This window comes from Myxine glutinosa, chromosome 1 (genome assembly GCF_964187855.1).
Source record: "Myxine glutinosa chromosome 1, kmMyxGlut1.1, whole genome shotgun sequence".
NCBI classification, from domain to species: domain Eukaryota; kingdom Metazoa; phylum Chordata; class Myxini; order Myxiniformes; family Myxinidae; genus Myxine; species Myxine glutinosa.
The window spans coordinates 268657719-268684671 of record NC_136261.1 but is presented as its reverse complement, the minus strand read 5'-3'; the positions used below and the strand labels follow the sequence as shown (position 1 = coordinate 268684671).

Here is a 26953-nt window from a genome sequence, read left to right as displayed (position 1 = left end):
GGGTGAATCCTCAGGTGTCCGCTCTGTTTGACGGGGAAATCACACAATGGTAACCGCACATATATATCTGTATATAAACTCACCACCTTGCTCAATTTTCCCAGGTTGTCTCCACATTGATAATATCTCGCAAATATATCAAAGCTTCTTTCTTGAGACCGCATTTTCATCAATCAAACAATCAATATATTCAATTCAATTTATTCAGTTCAATTTATGCAATTAAATTCAATCAATTAGATTCAATCAATTAACAATTCAATCAATTATTCAATTTCAATTAATTCATCAATATTCATCAATAAATCAAATTAATCATTTTGAATGACTCCTTGCATAAGCCCTTTCCCCAATGATGTCAGGACAGGTCCATCCATTGACTGAGATCGACTCATCGGTCGTCACCTCTGGTTCGTACCTCATGTCAATTGATGAATCACCGTCCTGTCCTAGGGTCATATCTGACATATTTCCCCATTTTGCCTGGTCTCCACAAATTTTCTTTGCAACCACTAAAGGCAACTCATCCTTCATTCGTGAGACAGCCAAAATGGATGGCAGATATTAAAGTTCATTGGAAAAAATATCTCATCATTTTTTTTTTTTCTTTAATAGTACCCAAAATCTCTTGGCAATTTAAATTTCGTAAAACTACTGAAATAAGACTGTAAAATTCCTTCAATCATGCTAAATTTTGAAGCTCCATTGTTTGTAACACCCAATTTATCCCATAGGGCTTGAAAGTTCTTTCCCAAGTTCATGCAATCATTCTGCAATTGAACCCTATGATATCATTCATAATAATCATCATGATTTTATAGTCATGGTCATATCATAATCATCTATTTAAAACGAACATTTCCTTTATCACCACAATTATGTGGTATAATCAACAATAGAATAAAACTGTACATAGCAACAGGCTACCTCATGGCCACTCAGTATACCTATTGACAATAAGTCATAACAATATCGAATAATCATTGAACAATTCAAAAATCGCTTCCACTGCTCCAGCCGCAGCATTCGTCATTTTGTTTGCTCATCCGCATGACCAAAACGAAATAAAGGGAGCTCAACCATTACACAGCGCTTTTAATGGCGCATGCCATAGAAACTCAACGCAATTTCGACTCAGCCAGAAAACGAGCAAATTTTGCAGGATGTTAACTGGAATTAGTCGTGAAAATATATCCAAAATACACAAAAAATACACATCCACAAAATAAACAACAAACCCAAACAAACCCAAGGTCGACCCTCTTACACAGTAAATTACATCATTTCAGCATCGTATTGATTGCTGAAATATTCCAGGGTTTATACATACCTTAAAAGAGGTATGCGTGGTGTTGCCCCCTCCCACGTTTATTCCAGGGTTTATACACACCTTAAAAGAGGTATGCGTGGTGTTGCCCCCTCCCACTTTTAATTCCTCATTAAATTACTTATTAAATTACTTATTAAATTACTCATTAAATTACTCATTAAATTACTCATTAAATTATTCGTTAAATTACTCATTAAATTACTCATTAAATTACTCATTAAATTATTCGTTAAATTACTCATTAAATTACTCATTAAATTATTCGTTAAATTACTCATTAAATTACTCATTAAATTACTCATTAAATTATTCGTTAAATTACTCATTAAATTACTCATTAAATTACTCATTAAATTACTCAGTAAATTATTCGTTAAATTACTCATTAAATTACTCATTAAATTACTCATTAAATTATTCGTTAAATTACTCATTAAATTACTCATTAAATTACTCATTAAATTACTCAGTAAATTACTCATTAACTTAACTTACATAGTTTCAGCATTGTATTGATTGCTGAAATATTCCAGGGTTTATACACACCTTAAAAGAGGTATGCGTGGTGTTGCCCCCTCCCACTTTTAATTACTCATTACATCGTTTCCATTTAAAAAAACATCGCTTCTACTGCTCCAGCCGCAGCATTTGTCACTTTGTTTGCTCATCCGCATGACCAAACCGAAATAAAAGGAGCTCAACCATTACACAGCGCTTTTAATGGCGCATGCCATAGAAACTCAACGCAATTTCGACTCGGCCAGCAAACGAGCAAATTTTGCAGGATGTTAACTGGAATTAGTCGTGAAAATATATCCAAAATACACAAGAAATACACAAAAATACACTCCCACACAAATAAACAACATTTATTCCGTTCAACAGAACAAACATTTCCTCTATCATGACACGCATGTCTTCAAAATTATATGACCAAGAGAAAAAGTAAAATTAATTAAAACTGCGGGCAGTGATGATCCGGGGACCATACCGCTCCATCCTGATTGGACGAGTGCGTGCTAGAGTCGTTAACAACGACAGTCCAGATCCGATTGTTCAAAATTTCAACTCAATCGATCGAAAAATGAACGCAGGGATGCATTTTAAAGGTGCAGTGGCACTAACTGAGTTGCCACGAATATGGCCACGAAATTGCCAATATGGCCATCACAAAATATTTTCCTTAATCAATTGGCTCATAGCATAACCAATCTGCAAGTATTTCATCCGAAGATGTATCTCTCAGGAATTTTAATTAAATAAGTCATTTATAAATCAACGAGTTAATTTATTAAATGATTAATCAATAAATCAATATTTTCCTTGACAGCCACATCACTTGGTCAGTGTCATGTCCAAATATCAGCTTCCTTACTCAAAAGGTGCCTGAGTTAATGTAATGTAATTACTGTAATAAGATTACTGCAATTACTGTAATGATTACTGTAATTACTGTAATTACCGGAACTGTAATTACTGTAATTACCTCAGGTAATTACTGTAATGTAATTACTGTAATGTAATAAGAAATGTAATTAATTAAATAAGTACTTCATTAATCGTTAATAATGAAATAATTCCTGAATTCTCATTCGATTCACTTGACATTCGAATGTCCCCAAAACGTTGGAGCAAAACGTTGCAACAACGAAAGTGAAACGTTGTAGCGACGTTGTGGAAATGTTAGCAAAACCCAACATTTGAATGTTCCCATTCATTCCAACAACAAGTTCCAACAACAAGTTCCAACAACAAGTTCCAACAGCAAGTTCCAACAACAAGTTCCAACAACAAGTTCCAACAACAAGTTCCAACAAGTTCCAACAGCAAGTTCCAACAGCAAGTTGCAACAACAAGTTCCAACAAGTTCCAACAACAAGTTCCAACAACAAGTTCCAACAAGTTCCAACAGCAAGTTCCAACAGCAAGTTGCAACAACAAGTTCCAACAAGTTCCAACAACAAGTTCCAACAACAAGTTCCAACAACAAGTTCCAACAAGTTCCAACAGCAAGTTCCAACAGCAAGTTGCAACAACAAGTTCCAACAAGTTCCAACAACAAGTTCCAACAACAAGTTCCAACAACAAGTTCCAACAGCAAGTTCCAACAGCAAGTTCCAACAACAAGTTCCAACAGCAAGTTTCAACAACAAGTTCCAACAGCAAGTTTCAACAACAAGTTCCAACAACAAGTTCCAACAACAAGTTCCAACAACAAGTTCCAACAGCAAGTTCCAACAGCAAGTTCCAACAACAAGTTCCAACAAGTTCCAACAGCAAGTTCCAACAGCAAGTTGCAACAACAAGTTCCAACAGCAAGTTCCAACAACAAGTTCCAACAAGTTCCAACAGCAAGTTCCAACAGCAAGTTGCAACAACAAGTTCCAACAAGTTCCAACAAGTTCCAACAACAAGTTCCAACAACAAGTTCCAACAAGTTCCAACAGCAAGTTCCAACAACAAGTTCCAACAGCAAGTTCCAACAACAAGTTCCAACAGCAAGTTCCAACAACAAGTTCCAACAGCAAGTTTCAACAACAAGTTCCAACAACAAGTTCCAACAACAAGTTCCAACAACAAGTTCCAACAACAAGTTCCAACAGCAAGTTCCAACAACAAGTTCCAAACTTAATATTACCTCTGGTTTATATATACTAGGGCGTGCCCGCACGTACGTGCTCGCCCGTACGTGCTTGCAAAAAACATGCGTGCAAACAACAACAACAAAACTTTGAAACCACAATCCAATCTCACTTGGTCATCACTCTGTCTATCTCTTTTTGTCTGTCTCTCTCTATGTGTCTGACTATCATCTTAATCTCTGTTTGTCTCTATGTCTCTCTCTCTTTCTCTCTCTGTCTATCTCTCTCTGTCTGTCTCTCTCTATGTGTCTGACTCTGACTATCATCTTTATCTCTGTTTGTCTCTATGTCTCTCTTTCTTTCTTTTTCTGTCTATCTCTCTCTGTCTGTCTCTCTTTCTCACTTTGTCTCACTCTGTCTATCTCTTTTTGTCTGTCTCTCTCTATGTGTCTGACTATCATCTTTATCTCTGTTTGTCTCTATGTCTCTCTTTCTTTCTTTTTCTGTCTATCTCTCTCTGTCTGTCTCTCTTTCTCACTTTGTCTCACTCTGTCTATCTCTTTTTGTCTGTCTCTCTCTATGTGTCTGACTATCATCTTTATCTCTGTTTGTCTCTATGTCTCTCTTTCTTTCTTTTTCTGTCTATCTCTCTCTGTCTGTCTCTCTTTCTCACTTTGTCTCACTCTGTCTATCTCTTTTTGTCTGTCTCTCTCTATGTGTCTGACTATCATCTTTATCTCTGTTTGTCTCTATGTCTCTCTTTCTTTCTTTTTCTGTCTATCTCTCTCTGTCTGTCTCTCTTTCTCACTTTGTCTCACTCTGTCTATCTCTTTTTGTCTGTCTCTCTCTATGTGTCTGACTATCATCTTTATCTCTGTTTGTCTCTATGTCTCTCTTTCTTTCTTTTTCTGTCTATCTCTCTCTGTCTGTCTCTCTTTCTCACTTTGTCTCACTCTGTCTATCTCTTTTTGTCTGTCTCTCTCTATGTGTCTGACTATCATCTTTATCTCTGTTTGTCTCTATGTCTCTCTCTCTTTCTCTCTCTGTCTATCTCTCTCTGTCTGTCTCTCTTTCTCACTTTGTCTCACTCTGTCTATCTCTTTTTGTCTGTCTCTGGGGTAGATGTAGGGATGGGTTCTTTTTAGGATCATGTTGCATCGAGCATTATTTTTCAAACAGTGTGACTATTAAGCCCACGCCATAACCTCTGACATCCCACCATTAACACCTATTTTAAGCGTGCCGAATCAGTAAGCATCACCCCTTCTATGAGCCTCGACCAGAGGGTGGTTGTCACCCACAAACACTCGTCGCGAGCTGTTCCATTGTCTGTTGATTCCCATTCTGCTGTTTTTGTCTCATAATCAAGATAAATTTGGAACAGCCCTTAAACTAACACCAAGCAGATCAATTTTTATATTTAAATATAAAATCATTTTCTCATTAATTCATAATCATAAAATCATTTAATCCGTGTCACCCATGCTATTTATCTAGCAAATTTCGTCAAAAAAAAACACAACAGGTTTTAGTTATGGCGGGAAAACTGAAAAAAAATTCTCTATTTAAAACGGGTGTACACGATTGTACACGTGTACGGACCTTACCGACCCGGCAAACAAATCGCCTCATGCACATCAGTGGTGCGTTTCTTCGTGGCGCGTGTCAGAAGAATTACACAGCGCAGGAAAAATACGTATTTACAGAAATCGTTAAAAAAAAACTCGGATAATCGCTAAAATCGTTGTGGCCGGTGTACCATATTGGAAATATATATACAGACTTGGCATTTAATATGGAATATTTTTTTTTTCTTGACTTGGGTTTACTTTCTTAACTCAGTATATCAATCTGGTGAGTTTCTTTTACACTTTGGTGACTTATTTGTTAAAAGAACCATGTCACTGATTGTCTGTCGCAGCAAGAAGTCAACAACAGGATTATATCACAGGTGGCGTGGCAAAATGTACGGACAGGTGCATTTGATGATTGGCTTCACAGTCGGGTATACAAGGGTTGTTGCGTTCTGTATTAGTGGAAAACAACTGCTGCACGTCTCCAAAAGTTATTGCCGCTTCCTCTGGAGATGGTCCGTCAACTCGACAATGCTGTTTGTCATGGAGTGGTGGCTTTACGAAACGTGTGCTATTGCTTGGCAGTATGGCATCACTCAAGGTCAGGTGTCAAAGATCCTGAAACGAAATGCTCAGAGGGGTGTCCCTACTCCAATACCGAGGCCAGGACGTCCCCGCAGACCCACAAGGAGGGATGATCGCCAGCTGCACCGGTTAGTCCGCAATGGCCGTACCAAGTCAGCTAATCGGGTTAGGGTTGAGTGGCAGCAACTGACAAATGTGCCTGTATCCAGAAGGCTAGTCAAGCAACGACTGGTTCAAGCAGGCTGTCGTGCCAGGCGTCCCCTGAGAAAGCCACGCCTGACCAGACAACACCGCCAGCGCCGATTGCAGTGGGCCAGAGAGCACCGTCAATGGCAGCCAGGACACTGGAATCACGTGATCTTCAGTGACGAGTCTAGATTTCTGGTCTATCGTCAAGATGGCCGCGTCCGAGTGCGCAGACAAGTGCATGAAGCCTGCAACAAAGATTGTATAGTGCCAAGAGTCCAAGCTGGAGGTGGTGGGGTGACCGTTTGGGCTGCTTTTCGTGCAGGGGGCAAAACTGACCTGGTTGTTCTGAATGGAAACCTGAACCAGTTCAAGTACAGGGCCATTCTGGAAGAAACATTGCTTCCATTTGCTCGTGCAGCCTTTCGAGGAAACTTTGTCGTCCAAGATGACAATGCACGGCCTCATCGTGCTCGCATGATCCAACACTTTCTTGCTGACCTTGGTGTAGAGCATATGGAGTGGCCTGCCATGTCCCCGGATATGAATCCGATAGAGAACTTGTGGGCAGAATTAACGCGTCAAATCGACCCCTTGGACCAGCAGCCGACCTCTGTGCATGAATTGCAGCAGGCTATTGTCACTGCATGGCAAGCGATTCCTGTCCAAACCTTGGCAAATCTCGTGAACAGCATGCCTCAACATGTACGTGCTCTCCTGAATGCTCGTGGTGGTTACATGAAGGACTGAACTGTAATTTTACTGTCCGTAATCCCAGGCGTAATTTAACTTTTGTTTTTGTTAAAAAAAAATTGGCTAATGTGCAAAATAAAGAGATACTTCTGGAAAACGTACAGAAGTTTAACACAGTACTGTGCATGAATTGAGTTCGATATCAGTTTACATCACTTTCAAGGATCAATTTATTTGTTTCGAAATGTCAAATGTGGTTTTTGTTTCTTTTAAAGGTCACATTAACAAAATCGAGAATAATTTCAACATAATTCCAATGAACTTTTGGTTCTAAGACATCTTGAAAAGTAAGTTCACCCCCACAAACAAAAATATTCCATATTAAATGCCAAGTCTGTATATATAATTATAATTCCGTTTCCCGGTTCCCTGTCGCTCGCCAAGCGCCGATCAAGTCAAGTGCTTCGAACAAGTGCAAAAAAAAGTAGTACTTTATCCGTGTGCTGGTGGGTAAACGAGTGTACCGGCCTTACACGTCCTGGAAGCAGATCGTCCCATGGTGCACTCATGGCACGATCTTGCTCCTAGTTCATGGTAAGGCTTCTAATAACCAGCGTCGAACTGGCGCATCTATTTACACAGCGCAAAAATACGTTACACTCCTCGGATTATCGTTACGTTACCTATATCGTGGTATCGGTGCGTAGGGAAGTCCAACACCACCTCCTCCACCATGTATGTACAAAAACTAAACACAGGTTCGTATTTCATAATGGACAATCCCCAAGAAGCCATGCTTACCTTGGCGATGTCCACTCGATCCACGTACGGTAGCCACCAAGTTGTCGTGGAAGTGTGTTTGGGACTCGAGACTCCAATGACCGGAAACAGGTTTACAAAAGATCAAGACTTTATTAACTACTAGTTCACTTGTTTCAATATAATAAGGAACTACAATACCATAACGAATTTAGTAATTCAAGTCGTTGGTTCTTCCTCATTGGCCGGTGCTCTCCTGGCGCTGCTTTCCCATTGCATACTCGTTCGTCCGTCGGGCAGATGTTCTCGTGGCAAGTCCTCCTGACTCAAAGTTTGCTCTTGCTTATATGGGCAAATTGGAGTTAATCCTCCGTGCGCTGAATGTTAATCCTCCGTGCGCTGAAGCTCCTTGGTCATCCACAACCGCCTCCCTGCTGGGGAGGTTCTTCACCCTCTTTGCATCCCGATGTCCAAAAACAAATAGTGCGGGCTTGGGAATGTGTGTTAGCCCGGGGTCGTAATAAAGGTGGACAAAAGGACTCCCAGCTTCGACAGAGCGAGATACATTCCTGACATTCTTACAACCACCTGCTAGTACCTGCTTCCAACCAATGAGTTATACTGAGTTACAATCAATGAGTTACATTTCCACAGTAGACTCGTGCACTTTGACATGAACAGTGGCAAGAGCTACCTGTAGATCCCGTGATGACATTCTGGGGTTCTTAGAGACTTCTTTCAGCATCTTGCGGTCTGCTCTCGGGCTGAACTTGCTGGGGCGGCCTGGCCTGAACAATTTGGCAGTTGTTTGGAATTCTTCTCCACTTGTGGATGATCTTCCGGACAGTCGAATGATTGATTTCAAATTGTTTGGAGATCTTTTGAAATCCCTTCCCAGACTCGTAGGCATCTATAACCTTCTTTCTGAAGGCCGCAGAGAGCTCTTATGATCTAGGCATGGTGACGCCGCACACTTCAACAATGAAGAGCAAACGAAACTAAATGTCTGAGGTTTAAATAAGACAAGTTCCTCCAAGATCCTCTCTAACGATGTTCCAATCATTTGCACCTGAGCTGGTGCACCTGATTCTAATTTTAGGTATTTGAAGTAGTGATAAATGTAGGGGTGTACTTACTTTTTCCGCATGCGAAATTTGCATTTATGTTTATTTACATTATACAATGGACTACAAAATGTAAATGTTTCATGATATTTGCTATATTATATCACCTTTATCTATCAATATTGTTGAAATGAAGATCAAATAGCTGTATGTTGAAATATGTTGAAAAAGTCAAAACTTTACATGGGGTGTACTTAGTTTTTCACCTGACTGTACATAGAGCTTTAGCAAATTTTTAACCATCCCACTCCTCCTCCACATCACCTTCAAAATATGTTCCATTCATACTCTTATTCTTTCTTCTCCTTGTTTCACTTCCTAACATCTCTATTAAACCTCCTTTTCTCCACCTTATCTCTTCCTATTATAAAAGTTTCACTTTCACAATTTTCTCACTTTAATCCCAATCTCAACATGCTTTGTGTGTTTTAATGTAGATTGCATCTTAAGATCCAACAAGTGTCATCCTGTTATGTTTTTAAAGATCACTGCCCCATTATTCTCACCACTTTCATTCATGCCTCTAGATCCTGGCTGTAGTACAAGGGCATTCTCTGGCATCAGAAAGTCTCCTCTGTGAAGCAGAGTCGCTGTTCAATTCCACAGGTAAAAATAGAATGGCAAGAAGGGTTTAAAGATGTGTTTCATTTGGATATCTATCGCGAATGCCATAAATATAACGTCACAATGTTACAGCTCCTCGGCACATGTCTTTAGGACTTGTGCAATGAGTTTTGTAATTATTTTAAAATACAGTCATATTATTCACTTATCCTCCTCCATACCATTTTTCCGGAATTTTTTTTTTAAGGATCCTCGCCCCATTATACATTGCACATTAAGGAACAATTGGAGGGGATACCTGTTGGTCACTTTTACTCCTCCAAAAGGATTGTGTGTCAAGTTTCAAATTTCCCCAGTGTCGTAGCACACAATGGTTTCTCTTTCTAAAATACTCTTGAGATCTTAATTGTCACCAAGCCTCGGCTAAAATATGAGACAGCTGGTTTCATCTCTCCAAAAAAGGAAAGAATATGCTATCACCCATCTCCTGATGTTCACATACGATATATTTATACATAGTTCTATAGAGACAAAAATTAAATGCTGACTAAACAGCTCATTGACAATTACATTAACATCGAGTTATCCGGAAAAAGTATAATGCAAATGGCAGTGTAAAAAAAAGAAAGAAAGCAATTGCATTTGTTGTAAAATGCCTGCGCAGAAAAAGTTTTATAAATACATGCATGGACTCTTTTTTTAAACTGGGTCTCAAACTTACTAATCATCTCTCATCCAATATGTAAGCCTGTAAATCATTGGAACAGTCGTGAAAATAGCAAAATTTGCAATCAGTGAACAGCAATTTATAACTTATTTAAAATGCAACGCTTAAAATGAAGGACCTCTTCTGTATAATATATTTAAAAAATGCAGACTAAGTTCAACTTTAATTTACAGCCTTTTTTTTTTTTTTTTTTTTTTTTTGTATACTGAATCGAGGCTCGTGAAAGAGCTAACATTTACTTCACAAACAAATCAACCAGACAAACAAAATACCCAAAAAGAGGGAGCGGAAGACAAGATGGGGAGAGAAGGGGAAGCACACAAACACAACATCCGAGAGCAGGGAGATGTGTGGAAGGGAGAGGGCCTGGGGGGAGGAGGCATGGGAAGTGGGGGGGGGGGGGGGAGGGAGAAGTATAAAAACACAAGGACACCAAGGACTTCCTGGACAGAAGTTGGTATTTCAAAAAAGTGGAATTGGGGTGAAATTAGTGGGGCGAGAAAAGATCAAGGTTTTGGATGGGGGAAGATAAGAGATGGTGGTGAACAGCTGTTTTAAAGACTTGGAGGGTGGAGTGGGATTGAAGAGAGTGAGGGAGTTTGTTCCAGAGGCAGGAGAAAAGAGGAATGAAGGAGTGAAGGTGAGCAGAGAGTCTTGAATTTGGCAGTTTAACCATAAGAGGGTTGCAGGCAGATCTTGTGTGACCTGTAGGAATATTTGCGGGACAGAGCCCAGAGAGAGCTGGGGGGGCAAGGCCAGAGAGGAGTCGGTAGAATATGGAAAGACCACCAACCTGCCTGCGGTGAGTGAGTGAGAGGCCCTTGGAGTTAGCTTCATCACGGGAGATTCCAATGATTCTGAATGCTTTGGTTTCAACAGCGTGAAGGCGAGCTAGGTGTGAGGCAGGAGCACCAGCCCAGAGGGGAGAGCAGTATTCCATTGAGCTGCGGATGAAAGCCTTGTATGTGGTGAGGATAATATGGAATTTAATATGGAATTTTTGGAATATTTGGAATATTTTTATTGGATTTATTTATGGATAATTACATTTAATATGGAATATTTTTTTTTTCTTGACTTGGGTTTACTTTCTGAACTCAGTATATCAATCTGGTGAGTTTATTTTACCCTTCGGTGATGTCTTTGTTGAAAGAACCATGTCACTGATTGTCTTTCGCAGCAAGAAGTCAATAACAGGATTATATCACAGGTGGCGTGACAAAATGTAAGGACAGGTACATTTGACGATTGGCTTCACAATCAGGTATATAAGGGTTGTTGCGTTCTGTATTAGTGGAAAACAACTGCTGCACATCTACAAAAGTTATTGCCGCTTCCTCTGGAGATGGTCCGTCAACTCGACAATGCTGTTTGTCATGGAGTGGTGGCTTTACGAAATTCTGGCATGAAACAGCATGCTATTGCTCAGCAGTATGGCATCACTCAAGGTCAGGTGTCAAAGATCCTGAAACGAAATGCTCAGAGGGGTGTCCCTCCTCCAATACAGAGGCCAGGACGTCCACGCAGAACCACAAGGAGTGATGATCGCCAGCTGCACCGGTTAGTCTGCAATGGCCGTACCAAGTCAGCTAATCGGCTTAGGGCTGAGTGGCAGCAACTGACAAGTGTGCCTGTATCCAGAAGGCTAGTCAACCAACGACTGGTTCAAGCAGGCTATCTTGCCAGGCGTCCCCTGAGAAAGCCACGCCTGACCAGACAACACAGCCAGTGCCGATTGCAGTGGGCTAGAGAGCACCGTCAATGGCAGGCAGGACACTGGAATCACTTGACCTTCAGTGACGAGTCTAGATTTCTGGTCTATCGTCAAGATGGCCACGTCCGAGTGCGCAGACAAGTGCATGAAGCCCACAACGAAGATTGTATAGTGCCAAGAGTCCAAGCTGGAGGTGGTGGGGTGACCGTTTGGGCTGCTTTTCATGCAGGGGGCAAAACTGACCTGGTTGTTCTGCATGGAAACCTGAACCAGTTCAAGTACAGGGTCATTCTGGAAGAAACATTGCTTCCATTTGCTCGTGCAGCCTTTCGAGGAAACTTTGTCTTCCAAGATGACAATGCACGGCCTCATCGTGCTCGCATGATCCAACACTTTCTTGCTGACCGTGGTGTAGAGCATATGGAGTGGCCTGCCATGTCCCCGGATATGAATCCGATAGAGAACTTGTGGGCAGAATTAACGCATCAAATTGACAACTTGGACCAGCAGCCTGCCTCTGTGCGTGAATTGCAGCAGGCTAATGTCACTGCATGGCAAGCGATTCCTGTCCAAACCTTGGCAAATCTCGTGAACAGCATGCCTTGACGTGTACGTGCTCTCCTGAATGCTCGTGGGGGTTACACGAAGTACTGAACTGTAATTTTACTGTCCGTAATCACAGCCATAATTTAGCTTTTGTTTTTGTTGAAATTTTTTTTGGCTAATGTGCAAAATAAAGAGATACTTCTTGAAAACGTACAGAAGTTTAACACAGTACTGTCCGTGAATTGAGTTCGATATCAGTTTACATCACTTTCAAGGATCAATTTATTTGCTTCAAAATGTCAAATGTGTTTTTTGTTTCTTTTAAAGGTCACATTAACAAAATCTAGAATAATTTCAACATAATTCCAATGAACTTTTGGTTCTAAGTCATCTTGAAAAGTAAGTTCACCCCCACAAAAAAAATATTCCATATTAAATGCCAAGTCTGTATATTGTGAGAATCATGGCCTTATAATCCTGCCACTGGAGCTGTAGGGGTTAAATGAAAGCACTTTTGTCTAAATGAGGAAACAATCAAAGCTTGCTCAAGTGATATTGAGATGGGGGTCGAGGAGCATTGACAGTTTTTACCATGAATATTACATTGTGAATAATCTTATTTGAAAATTCATTAATCAATCAAAATGAATGTAATGTAACAATTATTTCCACCATACTGAACTTGCCCTTTTACGATTCCAAATAACATTATATAAATCGTGTGATTGCCTTCTACAAATTTGAGGTGTTACTGTCATCAATTATAAATATATATATTTTACAATTCAATTCAATTTCATTTTTGTTCAAACCGAGAGAAGCAAATTAAATTTGAAATAACTGAACAAATTATTATCGAAATGACTATATCATGTAATTTACAGTATTATGCAGGGTTTAACTCGAGTAGAATAATCTGGATCAAAAGAGTCTCATGGAAATAACTGTCGTACCATATACGGCAATATTGCGTCATCAGTATCTCGACTGCTAATGAGGAAAATAAAGGTGCATTTTCGCGTGGATGGCAGAGTCTCAATTTTTTTTTTTTCACACATCCTAATCGTTCAGCTCTTACACTCGCCTCACGTCCTTCTGGATTGACAAAAAACAACTCCATGAGAGGTGCCAGAAATAGTGTTACACATGCAAAAAATGTTTTTTTTTACACATGCAGTGCCACGCTGGAATATAAATGAGCACGCCTGATTGTAAATAAGCTTTAATTTAAAACCATGTGATATAAACACAACCAAATGGACTACATATTGGTTGCATGTAATGTCCCAGACATACTTGATGGCATTCAATCAGGACTTGGTGGTTATTATTATGAGGTATGTGACCTGTGGCTGCTGGTTGCATCATTTCTGGAAGCGCAGATTTGCCACTGATGCAGTGCCCCTATTACCAGTAAGCAGGTACTCATTTTGCTGACCTCGGAAGGATAACAGGCTGAGTCAACCCACCTGGTGTTATTTAACAGCTGACAGAGGCTCAAAATCAAGACCCTAAGATCTTAAGCCAGCCTCCTTAACCGTTAAGCCAACATCAGGCGTAGGACTTGGTGGTGCGTGTACAGGGAAGAAGCATTAGCGCACTCCATTCCAGGAAGAGGTGGGTCCTCATTCAATGCCATCGCAAACACATCTTGGAACATGGATCAGGTCCTGCAGAAAAGTTTATTTCTGCCAAATAGTATGCAAGATGTGCAACAAAATCTATTACAGGTTTAGCACTCGAGATCAGGAAAATGCCATCCAAAATATAATTATTTTTAAGCCTCCATGGGTTCAAGCGTCATCCTCCGACTCACCAGCTAATGAACCAAGTGTGTGTTTCAGATTGGAGATAAGAGTGTAATGTGTCTACACCACTGCCACCTGTGACTCCAGTCCACAGTATTCAGTGATCATTACAGACAAAGGTTTGTACAAAGCTTGAGAGGTTATGGCAAGGGACAGACTATTTTATATTGGGGAGGGGGGGGGGGGGACTGAAAAATCTGACAAACAATTTATTTTCATCTCAAAAGGAATAAGTATATTATTTGGTACATGTATGCATAAACAAAATCCATATTATCAGCCTTCAAAATGACATTCAGTTGAAACTTAAGGCAATCTGTCACAAATTTCTGGAGTCTCGTGGATACCGAAAAGTATAGAGGGGTCAATATATGGTTGAACCCCAAAATAATTGATACAAAAGGTTTTTCAATGGATTCTGGTACCATTGGGCATGCTAAAGAAGAATGTGACAATCCACATAACAAGTTTCTTCCAGAGGAGTCGGAGGATGACGATGAATAGCGACTAACTGTATAAGACAACAAATGCCTAATGGGCTGGTAAACCTGGCTTACTGGATTACCTGATTACTTTGTGCTTATTTAAGTAATTTTGATGATTTCCTGGGTGCCTTAAACCTAGGTATACACACTGAAAAAATCTCTCGAGGTTGACTACTATTCGACAGAGCCATTTTAGTGGATCAGGATGTCACCTTGGGATGCCAACTTGGACTTGTGAATAAATAATTAACTGATGGTAATTTTATTGATTCAATTGGATTCCTCGGGCCCTAAAACCTAGGGTTAGACACCAAAACCACCTTTCTAGGTTGAATAATAATTGAGATATGGCCATTTTAAGCTCCCGGCGGCCATCTTGGACGCCATCTTGAAAATGACCCCTTTCCGGAAGTCAGATGTTACTAGATTTTTAGTATGTTATTTAGCATGCCCAATGGTACCAGAATCCATTGAAAAACCTTTTGTATCAATTTTTTGGGGGTTAGGTGAGTTTTTTTCGTATATTGACCCTACTAGTTCCACCATTTTGAATATACCAACATATCTGTAGTTTACATTTAGGTAAGGTTGAGCTTCTATGATGCAGGCATATTTTTCCACACTTTTTCATAATCAAGGAGAGACAAAGGAAGTTTATATTCTCTTTATTCTTCCAGAAGCTTATTTATTGTATGAAGGTGATCCATTGTCCACTATGCACTTATATAACCTACTTGCCCCATGGTTGGTTATTGCCCAGTTCAATTTTGAGTCTGTTATTGATAATAATTTATGTGAACAATTTGAAAGTCCTTTCTGGAAAGTAGGTTAATTTATGATAATTATTTAGCTACATCCTACCTCTTTTTGTTGAATAAGTACCAGCTCGCAATTGTTCCAGGTTATGGAGACTTTTTGCAAGCTCCCACTTGTCGACATTAAATATCTCATATTGTCTTTTAAAAAGCGTAGGCCAGTACGTGCCAAGACCTTAAACACGAGTGCATCTTATGCCTGAATACTGTGCTTGGGAAGATCCTAACTTATAGAACAGTGAATGAATTAAACATGCACATGAAGCTTGTACAAGAACTGTACTTGGAAAACATGCCCCAAAGTGATGCTGATTTTGATGAATAATCTCGTGGACTGTAGGTGTCTCGTGTAATGCTACGCGCGACAGCATTGGCACGTGTTGGCCGTACAGCCCCGCTGGGACGTTGGTGCTGTTACCTTGCCCAGAGAGCTTCAATGGTCTACGCTATGACTCGAGCAGTGAGTTTTCTTCTCTCTGACAATTTGTGCTCACTCTAGAAAGAGCAGAAATTTATTTTTCTTAAGAGTTATGCTCGGTGTACAGTACATGAATTGGAGATTTTTGGTGTCTGAAGATTTGCTGCATGGAACAAATATTTAATATATTGTATTAGCTTGTATTGGTGTATTTATTATGAGATAAAATAACCGGAATTGCTGTGTGCAATGAGTGTTTGAGAAGGCAATGTTGTTGAAATGGGAGTTGTGATGTATTTTAATGGGAGATTTTTTGCTGATTAACTTGCAGGTTTTTAATGACATTGTTTTCTCCTTTGTCGTTTTCCATTTAGGATATACGTTTTGCTGCTTTGTTATTTTAGACGTATGATATCCGTGATTATTATCTTTTTATTTTTTATGTAATGATGTAATAGAAGTGCCATTGGTGTTGAATAAACTAATGGAGTGGGCAAGTAATCAATCGGCTCGTAATTAATGAAAATCAGTGGGCATTCTGATTGAACAGCATCATGTGTTGCCCAGTTTAAAGTAAAAAGTAAGGGACAGACCTCAGGGACACCGGTATGTGTGTGTGTGTGTGTCCATGTGAATGGCCATTATTACACGATGGGTTATGCTTGACACGGGGAGTCGAAAAAGAGCACGGAGAAGGAGCTCAAGTCGGGCGTCCCCAAGGCACATTCCCACGTTATGATATGGTGCTGCGTATCACTTTCACACACCCTTGATCACCCTTGCCCTTTTCTCACAAGGTGAGCAGATTCAGCCAGAAAAATGTACTATGTGTTCAGCATTTGCTTCGCAGAAGCTGAAGGTGTCCCACCTACATTACTTGACAGCTGCCATTCCTCAAACTGCCACTCTTTGGACTCGGCCTTTCCACTCTGAATAGTTGGGCCAACACAACATGCGTCATTGGTCTTGGATGTTCTTTAATTGCAAACTTTTTGCGATCTTGATTGAAGTGCTCCAAGCCGATAATCGCTCTGGCTATTCCCTAGCTGGTTTGAGGTTGGGTCAGTTCTTTTTGAAAATAGGGATGCTCAGTTATTTCTGAAAGACGGAAGCCATTGTGACCAGTGACCTGATACATTTTACATATTCTTTTTGAAGGGCAGACATTAGTTAATCTCTCCATGATATATTGCAAGTACAATGATGAAGTGCTTTCATTACTTGGCAAAAAACAATTATTTTTTTTGCAAGTATGTTGCTCACTCCGGTTTGTGTGTGTGTTTTGTGTGTGTGTGTGTGTGTGTGTGTGTGTGTGTGTGTGTGTGTGTGTGTGTGTGTGTGTGTGTGTGTGTTTGTCTTTGTCTGTCCGCTCACTTATACTTGCCTACAGGTCACAATTTTAAACCGATCTTCACGAAACTTTACTAAATGGTAGGTTTCGTGGTCCGACAAAATTCTATATATTTTTGTGGTCAAAAGGTCAAAAGATCAACATAGGCCAAAGGTCAACGACATTTTTCAAATCTCTAAAATCCTCAATTTTCATCCGATTGACTTGAAATTTGAATAGGATTTACATATCGGCTTACTGAATTCAACCACCAACTATTTTTGAGATCAGTGTAGGCCAAAAGATCAACATAGGCCAAAGGCCAAACACCTTTTTCAAATTTCTAAAATCCTCAATTTTCATCCGATTGACTTGAAATTTGAGAAAGATTTACATATCGGCGAACTGAATTCAACCACCAACTATTTTTTGATAAAAATAGGCCAAAAGGTCAACATAGGCCAAAGGTCAACCACTTTTGTCAAGTTTCTAAAATCCTTAATTTTCAGCCGATTGACTTGAAATTTGAATGGGATTTTCATATCAGCTCACTGAATTCAACCACCAACTATTTTTGAGATCAGAATCGGCCAAGAGGTCAACGTAGGCCAAAGGTCAACGACTTTTTTTTGAATTTCTAAAATCCTCAATTTTCATATGATTGACTTGAAATTTGAATGGGATTTACATATTGGCGAAATGAATTCAACCACCAACTATTTTTGAGATCAACATAGGCCAAAAGGTCAACATAGGCCATAGGACAATAACGATTTCAAATTTCTAAAATACTCAATTTTCATCCGATTGACTTGAAATTTGAATAGGATTTACATATCGGCACAATGAATTCAACCACCTACTATTTGTGAGATCAGCATAGGCCAAAAGGTCAACATAGGCCAAAGGTCAACAACCATTTCAAATTTCAAAAAATCCTCAATTTTCATCCGATTGACTTGAAATTTGAGAAGGATTTACATATCAGCAAACTGAATTCAACCACTAACTATTTTTGAGATAAACATAGGCCAAAAGGTCAACATAGGCCAAAGGCCAACCACTTTTGTCAAGTTTCTAAAATCCATAATTTTCATCCGATTGACTTGAAATTTGGATAGGATTTTCATATCAGCCAACTGAAATCAAGCACCAACTATTTTTGAGATCACCATAGGCCAAAGGGTCAACATAGGTCAAAGGGCAACAACAATTTCGAATTTCTAAAATCCTCAAATTTCATCTGATTGACTTGAAATTTGAATGGGATTTACATATCGGCGAAATGAATTCAACCACCAACTATTTTTGAGATCAACATGGGCCAAAAGGTCAATAGGCCAAAGGTCAACCACTTTTTTCAAATTTCTAAAATCCTCAATTTTCAGCCGATTGACTGGAAATTTGAATAGGATTTACATATCGGCTTACTGAATTCACCCACCAACTATTTTTGAGATCAGCATAGGCCAAAAGGTCAACATAGGCCAAAGGACAACAACGATTTCAAATTTCTAAAATCCTCAATTTTCATCCGATTGACTTGAAATTTGAAGAGGATTTACATATCGGCACAATGAATTCAACCACCAACTATTTGTGAGATCAGCATAGGCCAATAGGTCAACATAGGCCAAAGGTCAACAACCATTTCAAATTTCTAAAATCCTCAATTTTCATCCGATTGACTTGAAATTTGAATAGGATTTACATATCGGCACACTGAATTCAACCACCAACTATTTGTGAGATCAGCATAGGCCAATAGGTCAACATAGGCCAAAGGTCAACAACCATTTCAAATCTCTAAAATCCTCAATTTTCATCCGATTGACTTGAAATTTGAATAGGATTTACATATCGGCAAACTGAATTCAACCACCAACTATTTTTGAGATCAGCATAGGCCAAAAGGTCAACATAGGCCAAAGGTCAACCACCGTTTTCAAATTTCTAAAATCCTCAATTTTCATCCGATTGACTTGAAATTTGAATAGGATTTACATATCGGCTTACTGAATTCAACCAACAACTATTTTTGAGATCAACATTGGCCAAATGGTCAACATAGGCCAAAGGTCAACCACCTTTTTCAAATTTCTAAAATCCTCAATTTTCATCCGAATGACTTGAAATTTGAGAAGGATTTACATATCAGCAAACTGAATTCAACCACTAACTATTTTTGAGATAAACATAGGCCAAAAGGTCAACATAGGCCAAAGGTCAACATAGGCCAAAGGTCAACAACCATTTCAAATCTCGAAAATCCTCAATTTTCATCCGATTGACTTTAAATTTGAAAAGGATTTACATATCGGCGAACTGAATTCAACCACCAACTATTTTTGAGATCAACATCGGGAAAGGTCAACAACAATTTCCAAATTGTAAAATCCTCAATTTTCATCCCATTCACTTGAAATTTGTATTAGATTTACACATCGGCTTATTGAATTCAACCACCAACTATTTTTGAGATCAACATCGGCCAAAAGGTCAACATAGGCCAAAGGTCAACTACCTTTTTCAAATTTCTAAAATCCTCAATTTTCATCCGATTGACTTGAAATTTGAATAGGATTTACATATCGGCACACTGAATTCAACCACCAACTATTTTTGAGATCAGCATAGGCCAAAAGGTCAACATAGGCCAAAGGTCAACTACCTTTTTCAAATTTCTAAATCCCTCAATTTTCATCCGATTGAATTTAAATTTGAATTGGATTTTCATGTCAGCTAACTGAATTCAACCACCAATTATATAAGATGTCAAAAGGATGCTCTACTGAGTGCCATTCAGCTTTGTTCTCTTTTGCCAAGTGTCACTCCATGAGTGATTTTTCATTACTTGGCAAAATAAATAAATAATAATTTGCAATTATGTAGCTCACTCCGGTTTGTGTGTGTGCTTGTTTGTGTGTGTGCTAGTTTGTGTATGTGTGTGTTTGTTTGTGTGTGTTTGTTTGTGTGTCTGTTTGTTTGTGTGTGTTTGTCTGTCCGATCACTTTTACGTGCCTACAGGACACAATTTTAAACCGATCTTCACGAAACTACACCAAATGGTAGAGTTTGTGGTCCGACAAAATCCTATATATTTTTGGGGTCAAAAGGTCAACATAGGCCAAAGGTCAACCACCTTTTTCAAATTTCTAAAATCCTCAATTTTCATCCGATTGACTTGAAATTTGAATAGGATTTACATATCGGCACACTGAACTCAACCACCAACTATTTTTGAGATCAGCATAGGCCAAAAGGTCAACATAGGCCAAAGGTCAACTACCTTTTTCAAATTTCTAAAATCCTCAATTTTCATCCGATTGACGTGAAATTTGAATAGGATTTACATATCGGCTTACTGAATTCAACCAACAACTATTTTTGAGATCAGCATTGGCCAAATGGTCAACATATGCCAAAGGACAACTACCTTTTTCAAATTTCTAAAATCCTGAATTTTCATCCGATTGACTTTAAATTTGAAAAGGATTTACATATCGGCGAACTGAATTCAACCACCAACTATTTTTGAGATCAACTTCTGGCAAAGATCAACAACAATTTCCAAATTGTAAAATCCTCAATTTTCATCCCATTCACTTGAAATTTGAATTGGATTTACACATCGGCTTATTGAATTCAACCACCAACTATTTTTGAGATCAACATCGGCCAAAAGGTCAACATAGGCCAAAGGTCAACTACCTTTTTCAAATTTCAAAAATCCTCAATTTTCATCCTGTTCACTTGAAATTTGAATGGGATTTACATATCAGTTAACTGAATTCAACCAACAACTATTTTTGAGATCAGCATAGGCCAAAACGTCAAAATAGGCCAAAGGTCAACCACTTTTTTCAAATTTCTAAAATCCTCAATTTTCATCCGATTGACTTGAATTTTGAATAGGATTTACATATTGGCTTACTGAATGCAACCACCAACTATTTTTGAGATCAGTGTAGGCCAAAAGGTCAACATAGGCCAAAGGTCAAACACCTTTTTCAAATTTCTAAAATCTTCAATTTTCATCCGATTGACTTGAAATTTGAGAAGGATTTACATATCGGCGAACTGAATTCAACCACCAACTATTTTTGAGATAAACATAGGCCAAAAGGTCAACATAGGCCAAAGGTCAACCACTTTTTTCAAGTTTCTAAAATCCTTAATTTTCATCCCATTCACTTGAAATTTGAATGGGATTTACATATCAGCAAACTGAATTCAACCACCAACAATTTTTAAGATCACCATAGGTCAAAGGTCAACAACAATTTCGAATTTCTAAAATCCTCAATTTTCATCCGATTCACTTGAAATTTGAATGGGATTTACATATCTGCAAACTAAATTGAACCATCAACTATTTTTGGGATCACCATAGGTCAAAGGTCAGCAACAATTTAAAATTTCTAAAATCCTCAATTTTCATTTGATTCACTTGAAATTTGAATGGGATTTACCTATCAGTTAACTGAATTCAACCAACAACTATTTTTGAGATCAGCATAGGCCAAAAGGTCAAAATATGCATAAGGTCAAGCACTTTTTTCAAATTTCTAAATGCCTCAATTTTCATCCGATTGACTTTAAATTTGAATTGGATTTTCATGTCAGCTAACTGAATTCAACCACCAATTATATAAGATGTCAAAAGGATGCTCTACTGAGTGCCATTCTGCTTTGTTCTCTTTTGCCAAGTGTCGCTCCATGAGTGATTTTTCATTACTTGGCAAAAAAAAATAATAATAATTTGCAATTATGTAGCTCACTCCGGTTTGTGTGTGTGCTTGTTTGTGTGTGTGCTAGTTTGTGTATGTGTGTGTTTGTTTGTGTGTGTTTGTTTGTGTGTCTGTTTGTTTGTGTGTGTTTGTTTGTCTGTCCGATCACTTTAACGTGCCTACAGGACACAATTTTAAACCGATCTTCACGAAACTACACCAAATGGTAGAGTTTGTGGTCCGACAAAATCCTATATATTTTTGGGGTCAAAAGGTCAAAAGGTCAACATAGGCCAAAGGTCAACCAGTTTTTTCAAATTTCAAAATCCTCAATTTTCATCCGATTGACTTGAAAATTGAATAGGATATACATATCGGCAAACTGAATTCAGCCACCAACTATTTTTGAGATCAGCATAGGCCAAAGGTCAACAACAATTTCCAAATTGTAAAATACTTAATTTTTATCCGATTGACTTGGAATTTGAATGTGATTTACATATCAGCAAACTGAATTCAACCACCAACTATTTTTGGGATCACGATAGCCCAAAAGATCAACATATGCCAAAGGTCAACAACAATTTCAAATTTCTAAAATCCTCAATTTTCATCACATTCACTTGAAATTTGAATTGGATTTACATATCGGCTTATTGAATTCAACCACCAACTATTTTTGAGATCAGCGTAGGCCAAAAGGTCAACATAAGCCAAAGGTCAACAACAATTTCAAATTTCTAAAATCCTCAATTTTCATCCCATTCACTTGAAATTTGAATGGGATTTACATATCAGCAAACTGAATTCAACCACCAACTATTTTTAAGATCACCATAGGTCAAAGGTCAACAACAATTTCGAATTTCTAAAATCCTCAATTTTCATCCGGTTCACTTGAAATTTGAATGGGATTTACATATCAGTTAACTGAATTCAACCAACAACTATTTTTGAGATCAGCATAGGCCAAAACGTCAAAATAGGCCAAAGGTCAACCACTTTTTTCAAATTTCTAAAATCCTCAATTTTCATCCGATTGACTTGAAATTTGAATAGGATTTACATATTGGCTTACTGAATGCAACCACCAACTATTTTTGAGATCAGTGTAGGCCAAAAGGTCAACATAGGCCAAAGGCCAAACACCTTTTCAAATTTCTAAAATCCTCAATTTTCATCCGATTGACTTGAAATTTGAGAAGGATTTACATATTGGCGAACTGAATTCAACCACCAACTATTTTTGAGATAAACATAGGCATAAACATATTTTGAGATAAACATAGGCCAACCAACAACTTTTGAGATCAGCATAGGCCAAAGGTCAACCACTTTTTTCAAGTTTCTAAAATCCTTAATTTTCATCCGATTGACTTGAAATTTGAATAGGATTTTCATATCAGCTAACTGAATTCAAACAACAACTCTTTTTGACATCAGCATAGGCCAAAAGGTCAACATCGGCCAAAGGGCAACAACAATTTCGAATTTTTAAAATCCTCAATTTTCATCCGATTCACTTGAAATTTGAATGGGATTTACATATCAGCAAACTAAATTCAACCATCAACTATTTTTGTGATCACCATAGGTCAAAGGTCAACAACAATGAAAATTTTCTAAAATCCTCAATTTTCATTTGATTCACTTGAAATTTGAATGGGATTTACCTATCAGTTAACTGAATTCAACCAACAACTATTTTTGAGATCAGCATAGGCCAAAAGGTCAAAATATGCATAAGGTCAACCACTTTTTTCAAATTTCTAACTGCCTCAATTTTCATCCGATTGACTTTAAATTTGAATTGGATTTTCATGTCAGCTAACTGAATTCAACCACCAATTATATAAGATGTCAAAAGGATGCTCTACTGAGTGCCATTCTGCTTTGTTCTCTTTTGCCAAGTGTCGCTCCATGAGTGATTTTTCATTACTTGGTAAAAAAATAAAATAATAATTTGCAATTATGTAGCTCACTCCGGTTTGTGTGTGTGCTTGTTTGTGTGTGTGCTAGTTTGTGTATGTGTGTGTTTGTTTGTGTGTGTTTGTTTGGGTGTCTGTTTGTTTGTGTGTGTTTGTTTGTCTGTCCGATCACTTTTACTTGCCTACAGGACACAATTTTAAACCGATCTTCACGAAACTACACCAAATGGTAGAGTTTGTGGTCCGACAAAATCCTATATATTTTTGGGGTCAAAAGGTCAACATAGGCCAAAGGTCAACCACCTTTTTCAAATTTCTAAAATCCTCAATTTTCATCCGATTGACTTGAGATTTGAATAGGATATACATATCGGCAAACTGAATTCAACCACCAACTATTTTTGAGATCAGCATCGGCCAAAAGGTCAACCTAGGCCAAAGTCAACCACCTTTTTCAAATTTCTAAAATCCTCAACATTCATCCGATTGACTTTAAATTTAAAAGGATTTACATATCGGCGAACTGAATTCAACCACCAACTATTTTTGAGATCAACATCGGCCAAAAGGTCAACATAGGCCAAAGGTCAACTCCCTTTTTCAAATTTCAAAAATCCTCAATTTTCATCCGATTGACTTGAAATTTGAATAGGATTTACATATCGGCACACTGAATTCAACCACCAACTATTTTTGAGATCAGCATAGGCCAAAAGGTCAACATAGGCCTAAGGTCAACTACCTTTTTCAAATTTCTAAAATCCTCAATTTTCATCCGATTGACGTGAAATTTGAATAGGATTTACATATCGGCTTACTGAATTCAACCAACAACTATTTTTGAGATCAGCATTGGCCAAATGGTCAACATAGGCCAAAGGTCAACCACCTTTTTCAAATTTCAAAAATCCTAAATTTTCATCCGATTGACTAGAAATTTGAGAAGGATTTACATGTCAGCAAACTGAATTCAACCACTAACTATTTTTGAGATAAAAATAGGCTAAACGGTCAACATAGGCCAAAGGTCAACCACTTATTTTCAAGTTTCTAAAATCTTTAATTTTCATCCAATTGACTTGAAATTTGAATAGGATTTTCAGATCGGCAAACTGAATTCAACCACCAACTATTTTTGAGATCAGCATCGGCCAAAAGGTCAACATAGGCCAAAGGGCAACAACAATTTCGAATTTTTAAAATCCTCAATTTTCATCCGATTCACTTGAAATTTGAATGGGATTTACATATCAGCAAAGTAAATTCAACCACCAACTATTTTTGGGATCACCGTAGGTCAAAGGTCAACAACAATTTAACATTTCTAAAATCCTCAATTTTCATTTGATTCACTTGAAATTTGAATGGGCTTTATCTATCAGTTAACTGAATTCAACCAACAACTATTTTTGAGATCAGCATAGACCAAAAGGTCAAAATATGCGTAAGGTCAACCACTTTTTTCAAATTTCTAAATGCCTCAATTTTCATCCGATTGACTTTAAATTTGAATTGGATTTTCATGTCAGCCAACTGAATTCAACCACCAATTATATAAGATGTCAAAAGGATGCTCTACTGAGTGCCATTCTGCTTTGTTCTCTTTTGCCAAGTGTCGCCCCATGAGTGATTTTTCATTACTTGGCAAAAAAAAAAAAAAAAAATTTGCAATTATGTAGCTCACTCCGGTTTGTGTGTGTGCTTGTTTGTGTGTGTGCTAGTTTGTGTATGTGTGTGTTTGTTTGTGTTTGTTTGTGTGTCTGTTTGTTTGTGTGTGTTTGTTTGTCTGTCCGATCACTTTTACGTGCCTACAGGACACAATTTTAAACCGATCTTCACGAAACTACACCAAATGGTAGAGTTTGTGGTCCGACAAAATCCTATATATTTTTGGGGTCAAAAGGTCAAAAGGTCAACATAGGCCAAAGGTCAACCAGTTTTTTCAAATTTCAAAATCCTCAATTTTCATCCGATTGACTTGAAAATTGAATAGGATATACATATCGGCAAACTGAATTCAGCCACCAACTATTTTTGAGATCAGCATAGGCCAAAGGTCAACAACAATTTCCAAATTGTAAAATACTTAATTTTTATCCGATTGACTTGGAATTTGAATGTGATTTACATATCAGCAAACTGAATTCAACCACCAACTATTTTTGGGATCACGATAGCCCAAAAGATCAACATATGCCAAAGGTCAACAACAATTTCAAATTTCTAAAATCCTCAATTTTCATCACATTCACTTGAAATTTGAATTGGATTTACATATCGGCTTATTGAATTCAACCACCAACTATTTTTGAGATCAGCGTAGGCCAAAAGGTCAACATAAGCCAAAGGTCAACAACAATTTCAAATTTCTAAAATCCTCAATTTTCATCCCATTCACTTGAAATTTGAATGGGATTTACATATCAGCAAACTGAATTCAACCACCAACTATTTTAAAGATCACCATAGGTCAAAGGTCAACAACAATTTCGAATTTCTAAAATCCTCAATTTTCATCCGGTTCACTTGAAATTTGAATGGGATTTACATATCAGTTAACTGAATTCAACCAACAACTATTTTTGAGATCAGCATAGGCCAAAACGTCAAAATAGGCCAAAGGTCAACCACTTTTTTCAAATTTCTAAAATCCTCAATTTTCATCCGATTGACTTGAAATTTGAATAGGATTTACATATTGGCTTACTGAATGCAACCACCAACTATTTTTGAGATCAGTGTAGGCCAAAAGGTCAACATAGGCCAAAGGCCAAACACCTTTTTCAAATTTCTAAAATCCTCAATTTTCATCCGATTGACTTGAAATTTGAGAAGGATTTACATATTGGCGAACTGAATTCAACCACCAACTATTTTTGAGATAAACATAGGCATAAACATATTTTGAGATAAACATAAACATAGGCCAACCAACAACATTTGAGATCAGCATAGGCCAAAAGTCAACCACTTTTTTCAAGTTTCTAAAATCCTTAATTTTCATCCGATTGACTTGAAATTTGAATAGGATTTTCATATCAGCTAACTGAATTCA

The 26953-nt window shown here is 38.0% G+C and overlaps 1 protein-coding gene across 1 annotated transcript in view; it reads left to right on the top strand.

Annotated features, from left to right (window-relative positions):
• Positions 1 to 26953, top strand: part of LOC137439711 (corticotropin-releasing factor receptor 2-like) — a 318876-nt gene that overhangs the window by 15446 nt on the left and 276477 nt on the right. The window contains exons 2-3 of the mRNA XM_078786781.1: positions 9361 to 9439; positions 15833 to 15952. Of these exons, the coding sequence (XP_078642907.1) occupies positions 9361 to 9439; positions 15833 to 15952 (199 nt within the window). The remainder of the gene's footprint in view (positions 1 to 9360; positions 9440 to 15832; positions 15953 to 26953) is intronic.